This window comes from Wyeomyia smithii, chromosome 3 (assembly GCF_029784165.1).
Source record: "Wyeomyia smithii strain HCP4-BCI-WySm-NY-G18 chromosome 3, ASM2978416v1, whole genome shotgun sequence".
Lineage (NCBI taxonomy): Eukaryota > Metazoa > Arthropoda > Insecta > Diptera > Culicidae > Wyeomyia > Wyeomyia smithii.
The window spans coordinates 193172966-193185098 of record NC_073696.1 but is presented as its reverse complement, the minus strand read 5'-3'; the positions used below and the strand labels follow the sequence as shown (position 1 = coordinate 193185098).

The 12133-nt window shown below is 36.9% G+C and overlaps 1 protein-coding gene across 1 annotated transcript in view; it reads right to left on the bottom strand.

Annotated features, from left to right (window-relative positions):
- The window catches only part of LOC129731268 (uncharacterized), a 30137-nt gene extending 19353 nt beyond the window's left edge, over positions 1-10784 (bottom strand). Inside the window, exon 1 of the mRNA XM_055691126.1 lies at positions 10473-10784. Coding sequence (XP_055547101.1) covers positions 10473-10493 — 21 coding nt within the window. The 5' untranslated portion in view covers positions 10494-10784. The remainder of the gene's footprint in view (positions 1-10472) is intronic.
- Between the last annotated feature and the right edge of the window lie 1349 nt (positions 10785-12133).

Here is a 12133-nt window from a genome sequence, read left to right as displayed (position 1 = left end):
CTGAACTTTCTCTGAACATAAAAGTTCAATATACGTTCCGCGTCAACTTTTCTGAGTTACGAGTTCAAATGAAGTTTTGCATGGACTTTTTCTGAAGTTTCAAGTTAAAAAGAGACCTCTTCATGAACATGAAAGTTATAAGTAATAAAGAAATCAGCACACAGGACTGGAGCAGTGGTATGGAGGTTACAAAGAAGAAGGGGTCGAGTTAGAAACTTGTGATAACGTGTGAAAATTCTTTAAAAATAATAATAGGTCATTATTCTTCTGGTGAAGACTTCCGGTAAGCTTACCATGGATTGGCCCAACACACGAATGCTATAGTTAAGGAAAAGTTCAATTAAAATATTGCTAATTGTTATTTTCTTTAATTTTGAGTTTATTGAACTTCTTTCATCGATTTGAACAGCGTTCTGTACGGCGAAACCGAATTGTATGCCAAATTTCATGCTCGGTTAAGAAGCTGTTTTCCATGTCTCTCGAAATTTAATCATCAAATGTAGACTTGGAAGTACGGTTAGTTACTTAACAATGAACTGAATAGAGTTCTATGCATGATCCTTCATTCGACTGATTAGGCTTGAAAATCTACTTTTATTGGAGCTTTTGATAGCCTGGGACTCACTCAAGTTGGAAATCTTTCAATGGTCATATTGCTTGTCCGTGTAAGCTCTGACTATTCACTTCTCAATATAGAGAGTTTGAAGATATGTGCTTATTTAAGGACTTATTTTAACGACATGTTCAAAATTCAGTGTAATTTTCAAATCATTATGAAAATCCCTCTACTCAAAACGAGGTCGAAATTTAAGCTATACAGGGTGTTCAAAAGTCTTTTCATCGTTAAGTAGGTGCAGAGCATGTGCATTTTGTGTATTGGTATTACTGTCAGCTTTAGCCTCATATATAGAATAACCGACGCGCATGTTGTCGATTTGCTGACATTTGTTGTTTGTTTACTCCGTTTGTTTACTTATTACGTCCTTCGACAGAACGATGCACCAGTTCAAACGGCTAATATCGTCCAAGCGTGGTGTCGGGAGAATTTTACTGATTCTCTCTATGAGGCTTCGTGGTCTCCCAGCTCCCCGGACCCTAATCCTCTGGACATTCATGTATAGACGACCATCATCAAGTAGAGCGAACATAAAGTGAGTCTATTGACCAAATTAAAATGCTCATTTCTAAGATCTGGGATGAGATGCAGATTATCTGATGGTGCGTGCCGCGTGCTTTTATTTCGAAAAACGTCTCAAGCTCGTCATACAACACAAACTTTTTGCCTTTCTCCTAGAAAGGTATAGCAATCACTGAAAAAACTAGAGGTATAAAAGTGCTCAAAAGGGCCGAATGTCGTATATCACTCGACTCAGTTCGACGAGCTGAGCATTTTCTGTATGTATGTGTGTGTGTGTGTGTGTGTGTGTGTGTGTGTGTGTGTGTGTGTGTGTGTGTGTGTGTGTGTGTGTGTGTGTGTGTGTGTGTGTGTGTGTGTGTGTGTGTGTGTGTGTGTGTATGTGTGTGTGTAACGCTCTCCCAATCTCACTCGATTTTCTCAGAGATGGCTGGACCGATTCCAATGAAATTAATTGCAAATGAAAGGTCTAGTTGCCCTATAAGACCCTATTGAATTTTATTGTAATCGGATTTCTAGTTTAAAGGTTATGTATCAAAATGTAAAAATCACGAAACATCAATATCTCAGAAACTACGCAACCGATTTGAACAAAATTAATTTCAAATGAACGGGCTACCTGAAAAACCCTTAACTTTTGAATTTCATTAAGATTGAACATGTGGTTCAAAAGTTATGGAAAGAAACGTGTTCTCGAGACTATTTACTCACTCACTCACTTTTCTCAGAGATGGCTGAACCGATTTGCACTAAATTAGTGTCAAAAGAGAGGTCCAGCTGTCTCATAATACCCTATTGAATTTAACTGTAATCGGACTGAAACTTCGTCTGTAATGTATCGAAATGTGGAAATCACGAAACTTCATTATCTCAGAAACTACACAACCGATTTGAACAAAATTAATTTCAAATGAACGGGCTACCTGAAAAACCCTTAACTTTTGAATTTCATTAAGATTGAACATGTGGTTCAAAAGTTATGGAAAGAAACATGTTCTCGAGACTATTTACTCACTCACTCACTTTTCTCAGAGATGGCTGAACCGATTTGCACTAAATTAGTGTCAAAAGAGAGGTACAGCTGTCTCATAATACCCTATTGAATTTAACTGTAATCGGACTGAAACTTCGTCTGTAATGTATCGAAATGTGGAAATCACGAAACTTCATTATCTCAGAAACTACACAACCGATTTGAACAATATTGATATCAGATGAACGGGCTAGTTAAGGGTTAACTGATGAATTATGATTGAACAAGTGGTTTCATAATTCGGCTGCTCTATACGTTCCCATTTCATTCGATTTTTCTTTATTCTTCGACTTATTCAACATAACTAGCGTCATACGAATGAGTTATCTCCTAAACTTACAAACAACTAACTTCACAACAACTTTATATGTGGTTCAAAAGTTATGGAACGAAAAGAAATTCAAAGAATATTTAAAACTATACCTGCTTTGATTAATATACGTGGACTCAACATAATTTAAATGCAGTTTCGTACTATTTGAACGTTCCCGGTATCGCTCGTGATGAAATTGTTCGAAATTAAGTCATTTCTCTTATTTCGCTATTTCTTAAGCACTAACATTACGTCAAATTTTATATATTATACTTCAATTACAACATCAATATTTTAATACCCAAAGAGTGAATATACTTTTATTGGATTGAAGCGTCCATGTAAATCTGTTTCTACAAATAATAAGTTTGAATGAGAAAGGCTGGGTCTGACCGCTAGGTGGATTAATTTAGGTTTTTTTGAAAATGATCGTTCTCAGCACTGCCACTGCCGATTTGGGAAAACATGGAATATTGTTCAAGGGGAATAGTTGCTCTAAGTTTTGGTGAAGATACCACCCCGCTGGACCCTCCCTTTTTCGGGAGGGGCAAATATGTCTGTGTTTTATTCTTGTTTTTCAAACAGATTGAGAAAACGATGCGAATTTTCATACGTATTATTTGCTCCATGTATCAAATCATGTCAGGAAGATGAAATATGGTATGTAAGAGAGATTATTTCAGTGCAAAACCACAAAATTACGTCTTTTCATAGAAATTCAAATAAGATTATTGCCCTTTTGTATACTTAGAATAAGGTCTCCTGAATCCATACGCGATTAAATATTTGTTTAAGTTTGCACAGATTCTGAGAAACCCGAGTTTAAATTCACAAAAGTAAGTTTTTTCGTGAAAACCTGATTTTCTCAGTCTCCCTCGATAGATTTGAACTTAGTTCATAGTTCAAAATCTTGCCTGAGTCAATCCAATGTCAAGAGGAAGTAATAATATTCAAGTCAACTTTCAAAAACTTTAATTTAATTTTTTATTTTCAGTATAGTAAACTTTTCATATATTTTGACAATTTGCGATTATACGGGTCATTCATACAAAAAATTACTCCGAAAACACTATTAAGCTAGGATGAAGGTGAAAGGCGCTATGGAATTAGGTTCCACTCTTCTGCCTTATTGGACCATTGTGCATTGTGAAGAGTCATATGTCAATTTTAAAATGACATCGTTCAACAATGAAAATTATTGTCATTATTGTCATTATTGTCATTTAAACAATGAATTGGAAAATATCATAAAAACATCAAAATTTCAATGGAGTATTGAAAACGTATTTTGGACCACCACGTCTATATGTACTTATTTAATTATTACACACACCAAGTCTATAGTTTGGCCCATCATATTTAGTACCGTGTGTGGATCTTTTTTCAGATCATTATCTTTTTGCCTTTCTCCTAGAAAGGTATAGCAATCACTTGCAAAACCGAAAGTATAAAAGTGCTCCAAAGGGCCGAATGGCATATATCACTCGACTCAGCTCGACGAGCTGAGCATTTTCTGTATGTATGTGTGTGTGTGTATGTGTGTGTATGTGCAGATTTTTATTCTCACTCACTTTTCTCAGAGATGGCTGGACCGATTTTCATGAAATTAATTGCAAATTTCATTGTAATCGGATTTTTAGTTTAGAGGTTATGGTTCAAAATGTAAAAATCATGAAACATCATTATCTCGAAAACTACACAACCGATTTGAACAAAATTGATTTCAAATGAACGGGCTACCTGAAATACCCTTAACCTTTGAATTTCATAATAATTGAACATGTGGGTCAAAAGTTATAACAAGAAACGTGTTTTGAAGACTACTTAATCTCACTCATGTTTCTCAGAGATGGCTGAACCGATTTTCATAAAATCAGTGTCAAATGGAAGGTCTAGTTGCCCCATAAGACCCTATTGATTTGTTTTGCAATCAGACTGTTACTTTTCCTGTTATGTTTAAAAATGTGAAATCCAGCTATGAAAAGGAACATATTCCGAAGACTACTTGAACTCACTCACTTTTCTCAGTGATGGCTGACCCGATTTCTACAAAATTAGTGTCAACTAATAAGTCTAGCTGCCTCGTAACACCCTATTGAATTTTACTGTAATCGGACTGTAACTTCGTCTGTAAAGTACCGAAATGTGAAAACCACGAAACTTCATTATCTCAGAAACTACACAACCGATTTTATCAATATTAATATCAGATGAGCGGGCTAGTTAAGGGTTAACTGATGAATTATGATTCAATATGTGGTTTCAAAGTTTGGCTGCCCTATACGTTCCCATTTCATTTGATTATAATTGTACTTTAGCCATCGTTATGTATTAAATTGTTAATAAAACAACGAAAGTCTATTATTTCAAAGATTACATGACTAATTTGAACATAACTAGTGTCATACGAAGAAGTCATCTCTCAAACTTACAAATAACAAACTTCATAACAATTTGATATGTGGCTCAAAAGTTATGGAAAGAAGAGAAATTCAGAGGCTATTTAAAACTATACCTGCTTTGATTGATATATGTGGTCTCAACATAATTTAAATGTGGTTTTGTACTATTTGAACGTTCCAAATTCATTGATTCCTTGCGATGTGTTTAAAGTCGGCAAATGCACGACGAATCGGCCATAGGATATGATCAAAGTCAAAAGACAAATCGTTTGAAATGAATGGTTTTATCGAAATGACAAAATCTTCGACTTTTGGCTTTGGACTTTAATTCTGAATATATTAAGATTGGGTGGCATTCGGTCATTTTCAGCAGATTTTCTGGCATCAATCTGACACCGGAAATAGCCATATTAGGAGGTATTCAGTTATTTTGGTTGTTTTCCAGGAACTAACAGTGGTCGTCTTTAAATTCAAAATGGTGTCAAAGGTCAATGTTTGGTTTCTATGCATCATCTCGATTACGGAAATATCCATGTTGAGTATTATTTGGTCATTTTCGACTGTTTCCTATAAGTTACCATTTAGCGATTCAAAATGGTGCCTGAGGTCAATTGTTAGCTCATTGCATCATTCTGGTTCCAGAGATATTCATATTGGATGGTATTTGGTTATTTTAGGCTGTTTTTCACGAACCGGAAGTCGCCATCTTGGATTTCAAAATGGTTTTTAAAATAATTTCTGGCCTCTGAGCGTCATTCTGGTTGAAGAAACACCCATATTGGGTGTAATTCGATCATTTTCCGCTGTTTCCCAGGAACCAGAAGTCGCCAACCTAGAATCCAAAATGGGGTCTGTGGTCGATTTCAGCAGCTGTGTATCATTTGTTACCACTAAAAACATTCACCTGCCAAATATGGTTCCATTTAGTTGATTAGTTCGCGACATGTGCAGAAATTTGTGCAGACACATGTCCTTTCATAAGAGGGAGGGGCGTCGAACCATTATGGACATATTTATTACACTTCAAAACATCCACATGCCAAATTCGGTTTCATTTGCTTGGTTTGTTCTTGAGTTGTGCAGAAATGTATGTTTCGTTTGTATTGGACCCCTCCTTTCCAGAAGAGGGAGGGGTCTCAAACTATCATAGGAACCTTTAACGGGACCAAAAACCCCTACATACAAATTTTCACGTCGATCGGTTCGGTAGTTTTCGAGCCTATATGGATCAAACAAACTGACAGACCGGACTACATTTTTATATGTATAGATTACAACATCAATATTTTAGGACCTAAAGAGTGAATATACATTTATTGGATTGAAGCGTTCATGTAAATCTATTTTTACAAAAAAAAAAAAGTTTGAATGAGAAAGGCTGGGTCTGACCGCTAGGTGGATTAATTTAGGTTTTTTAGAGTAAAAACAGTGGATTTGACTAGAACATCCTTCTGTCGTTAAGTTTTCGTTATATTAGGCATCTGAAAATGAAAAAAATCGGGTTAATAGTGGTTTTGCAGAAATTTGCAACCATTTTCGAATCGTTAAATGTGATAAGTTGGGAAACAATTATTTGTAAATCGCTACAACCTGCCTCTCCGTCCAGTGTGCAGCGGCCGAATAATAAACAAAAAGCTTTTAAAGCTTGGTCAGGCGACATGGCAAAAATATGTTTGCTCTGGATAAAGACGAATATTTTACGGCCATACCTCTAATTAGTATTTTAACTTTTTTCCCTAGTAAAAGTATACAAACTGTATCTATGGTATCTAATTGATGTAATTACAACATTGAATTGTTTCAAGAGCACACGTGATTGTCACAATACCCTATTTACGTTACCCTATTTGCGCCACACGAAAACGGGGAGAGGGTTGAATCAGGAAAGAATATATTGTATCTTAGATTTTCAACACATTTTTAAAGTGTATTCGAACTTATTGAACACCCTGTACATTTAGTAAAACACTTTTATGTCTTGTTGCGCGTTATACTGCAGCTGTTGAGAATAACGAAACTGATACAGATAAGGACAAGTAACGGCCCTAAATCACCTTTCTGCGTAAAACTAAACTTATTGTAGAAGTTACGAGATTCGGATGCAATCTGTTTTAAGATATAAAGAATTAATAGATAAGTACGTAACATTTATACAAAATCGTCAAAAGCACCTATTAGACTTCATATTAACGATAACCATGCCTGTGAGCGTCTGTGTGAATTAATTTTTCGTGGCAATTGTTTACCGCAATTCGTTTTCCATGATAAAAAATGTGTACTTATCATCTGCGTGTTCTCTATTTCTGAATAAATTAAGGCACCTTCGGTTTTTATTAGTTCAACAAAACAGAAGGCGCAAGAAAGCAGCATGCATATTACTTTGAATGGTTGCAGACGAAGCATCACTGAGCTAGAGCCACAAAGTGTTTTGTGTTGCTTCATGTATCCATTGCTTCCATGTATTCGTTCTATTCTCGAACGTTTCATGGAGCGAAAGAGCGTGGATCGAGTGCCTGCAAGCTGAACCAGAAGGTGTTGAGAACCGTCTGAGCAAACCTATCGGCTCCATTATCGTCAGATTTTTTTCCGATTGTCGTCAGTGATGTCATGGAGAACTAATATTCTGCAGCAAAATGCTCTGCGATATGAAAAGCCATCATGCAAGGAATTAACACTCTAGGACATCATTTACCTCCCTGACGATAGTTGGACAAACCTGACGATAATAGAGCCTATACCCTACCTTGTGAGTCCATAAGTTGATGTTCACAACAAGCACATTCAGAGAGAAAAGAGAGTATATGTAAGCTCTCTCTCTGCTCTTCATGTCAGTTTTTTTTTTGTTTTGTTTATACATGCTAAGTTTGGTTCAAAATGGCGTCCAAACAAGAAGCATTGTGCAAGCGCTTTATACAGTTCTAACTGAACTGCATAAAAATCATGGCAAAAAGTTCACGTTAAACCTTCCGGTTTCAACTGTGTATAATTTTCTGCAAACTAAATTTACCGGCCAAAGTAATGAACAGAAAAGGGCTTTGTTCTTCTTGTCTAAATCATAGTTTGAGCCCAGTGGTTTGCCTATTGATCAAGATGCGTACTAGAATGAATGTGTGGAGAACATTTTGATTCCATTTCTTTTAAAACATTATGTCGATGGAAGGTATGAGTTTTGGACAGATAAAGTATCATCACACAACGCTACTAAAATCACAAACATTACTGAACAACCACTCTACCCCATTAGTACCAAAAATACACAACCGAACGGCTAATCGAGGATTTTTTGGAATTTTAAGGTCCTTGGTGTACAAAAATCACAGAAGCGCAACGAACTGCAAACAGTAGATTAGTGCATTCGAAAATTGGACGTAAAGGTTGTACACCGCTTGTGTTCCGGCATCATGGAAAAGCTTCGTCGGGAAGTCCATTCTCAAATGTTCATTTTTTCGCTAATAATGAATGTATCTTCAGGAAAAATAAACCAGTTTTTCTTTGAGTACATCTTGCTTTAACAGCAGTAGAAATCCAAAATTTCAATTGTCTTCCGTTAATTACACAATGGTCAAGCCCAGGAAGCATATGTTGTGGCGTTTAGGGACGTGAAAAAAATGCTATTTTTTATTGCTAACTCAGTTCAATGGTATCAAGTGCTGAATTCTATTGTAAAATAAGGTGGAGAATATAGATCCAAAACGATTCTTTATTTTTTCGGCCAATTTATACTGCAGATATGTGAACATTACGATCCCGGTACTTTAATTCCCCTTATAGCGCAAATAATACTAGCCTTAATTCAACAAAGAGAGACACTGTTTTTAAGGCACTTCAAACCAATGGCTGCATTAAAAAACAACTCAAATTACTCACTTTTCGCATCCTTTTATTCCTTTGACATTATGAGAATTTGCAAATGTATGAAAATGAAGGAAATATGCAAGTGTTTGCGATTAGTGTACATTACGCTAATCTACGATCAGCATTTGATAACTGAACCCATATTTTTGTTCAAAGAGTTGAAGTACATAAATTGATTTTCAAGAATAATTCTTAACACCAAGAGCAAAGCCTTGGTGCTACATTCCGATTCGAAACTTGACCTTCTGTTTACTCATACACAGACTTCGTAGCCGACTGTTTAGTGTACAGGACAATTGCGGGGCTAGCGCTACGATCCTACTGACACTATCAGTCTCTCCCGAGCCGAGATTAGAACCTACGACGACTGGCTTGTTAGACCAGCATCGTATCTCGAGACCATCTGGGAGATTTAATTCTTAACATCATTGTGCATAATTATGCTTCTTGATTTATGGTTCTCAGACATTTTTTATTGAAAATATTTACAGTTGCATACCTAGACTAATACGCTAATGCATAGTTTTTAGGCGATACAGGAAAACTATTGATAATTCTTGAGAGGTTGATTAAACCGGTTGTAAATATCAGTACAAATAAGTCCCAACCACCTCCGAAGGACGTACCCTCAACTGCCTTTGCCAATTTTAGCATGTTGGGTAAAACTATTAATTACAAACATGAACACTAGTCCTTATGAAAGATCCACAATTTGTAACTGTCCTACGGTTGCATAAAGACTTGAATCTTGTGTTGCGTAACAAGGAACAAGCTGCACCATACCTGAGGTCGAAATGTTGGGCACTCTACGAAGCATTTTTTCAAACCGTGACCGTTTATGATGGGACTGCTTGATGATGGGTGCGGATAACCAATCAAGCGTATCATATATTTTAATATTTCTGACAATTTCCACGCAATATTTTCAAAAGTCTACCACCTAATGAATAGAGTGTGTACCGTGTGGTAACACGCAGCCTGTTTTCCATTAGTTAAAGCGAGCACAACTAGTTGACCAAGAAAAGTGAATGTGATCAGTGATTCGTATACTTTTTTAATAAATAACCTACAATAAAAGCAGTGTTTCACGTGGCAACCTTCTCTCCGGTAGGTGAACGCCTATCGCTACCGAGTACTTTATTGATACTTTCAAAGCATAAAAAAACTAGACGAGAGCTCGATCCCTATATTTCTGAGCGTTCAATATCGAAAAGCTATGTTAACGCTTGAACTAGCTGACAACATAGCCTAATTACTACGTCAATCATTTGCTGAGTAGTTTGACTAGATATCCAAAATTGATAATTGTTTAGTTTGGTTCGGTTGAGTTGGGGTGAAGGGTGAACAAAAAAAAACAACATAAAACTGGTAAATTTACTCAATTCGTCACTGCCAGATTCTGCTTAATTTCCTAAAGCTACTATTACTGAACGTAACCATGCGGTTATGTAGTTGAGCTGGTTCAACCAGTAATCTTTTTTTTTTTTTCAAAAAAGTATATCAAGCCAACCACGATCACAAGACGGTATTGTATCCTTGAGATTATTAATCATCATTCCCTTTTCTTTCCATTTCGTTGCTTTCTGCAGTATAATTTTCTGTTGAAGTCGTTTTTATGTTTGCTAAGAGAGTATAAATATTACTTTTCATACCACAACGAGCATTTTCTTTTACATTTCCTCCTTTGTAAAGCAAATATTTCGTTCAATTTCAAAAAGGAGCTAAAAAACCTACCAGCAATAATGTATGCTTCATAACCCGTTCTCAATAACCTCGGTGGTTGTAACTAGTTGCTCCGGAATTCACTGACACTTTTCCAGATCACTACCGTGTACACAAAACTCAGGTCCGCTGAAGTCACTCGCGACGATCCCGAACTGCACTGAATCCTTGAGCGGTTGCAATACGTGATAGGAGACAGCAGAAAAGTAACGATAGGTGTGGTTACACTAGGCGAGAACGCGTACCAGGCCAAGATCCGTCCGATCGTCGAGGCTTTTCGAAAACAAATAAGCTGCTGAGGCCCGTAACGCGTGGGTCTTATACTAGAGAGTATTTTTATTCAGGCGTGTCTTTGCCCCCGGTGTGCCGATCAACGCGCCTCGGATCGCCATGCGGAGTGTTTTTCTCTTTCGGCTCCTCTAGCGGGCCTCTAGTGTATGCATGTATATCATGTGAATTCGGCTCAACGTCGACGCTGATTGTACGGAAACCGTCAACGAATGCACACCCCGAAGTGGGCAGGGTTGCCATACGATGTCGGTTTGTATCGGTGAAATTACATGTAAATTGCCAGCTGATTGATTTTAACTAACCAATTTGACCATTTTTCGTTTTTTTTTTCGAGGATTCAGCAGCAAACTTGTAAAAATCTTTACTGAAGTTTGCAACTGTTGAGTTCACATGAATTCGGATAAAGTGTGTAGAAGTATAATAGCAGTTAATAACTGTTTCGATGGCGTTTAGCATCATTCCTCGCACTTCCTTCGAATAAAACTGAACCAATTAGATTTATATGGCCCATTTCATCGCATATTAATCTATTTCAAACTGTAACAACTAAACTAAAGTTCCAGTAATACATACAATATAGGTGCTTATGTAGAAGTTTTCCTCTATAATCAATCTCTGTGCAAAGTATTGATTCAAAGTCTACTACGTTAGTCAACTCCTTCAGTACATAACCGGCCCGACTGCGCCGACCGTCGCTAACGCTTTCGTGTTTAATTCATAAAACACACAAAAAACGTTTGCACTACTCAATTGCTGGCAACTCGGCAATCAAACCGCAATCAATTACAAATTGCAGCGATAAGCCTGTCTCGACACCGGAATGTGCAAGTAATAACAACAGGCCGTCAGGCTGACTAAATTACAATACAAAAAAAAAACGGATCAGTTCACCGTCTGCGGTGTACGAGGTTCACCGGGTGAAAGAAGTACCTATGACTACACCCTGATCACGAGGGTAAGCCGAGAATGAATCATGGACAAAACGAACAGAATCTTGATCTGACGGTTAGCGTACGCAGCGCATGTTGGCATAAAGTACTAGCGCTAATTTCGATCGGTTTGCGGTGTTGAAATATATGCAAAAATTTGTTTGACACAGACTGCATTCATCCTTCGCCGCAGTCACTTTAGTGATGGTGCATTTATTAAGTGGGTTGCACTTTATAACTAGGTATAAAATAATCCGTTCAACATTTTGAATAAACTCCCACTCGAAACAGCGATGTAAAACAGATCTTTTTCATAATTAAATAGTTTCAATACATTTTCCCCACTTTTCGCTTGGCTCGAAACGATAAATAAATTGCATTAAAAATATTTAAACAGGAGGGGCGACCACCTCAATCGGACTTCAGAAAGCATGCCTTAAAGCGGATAAAGTG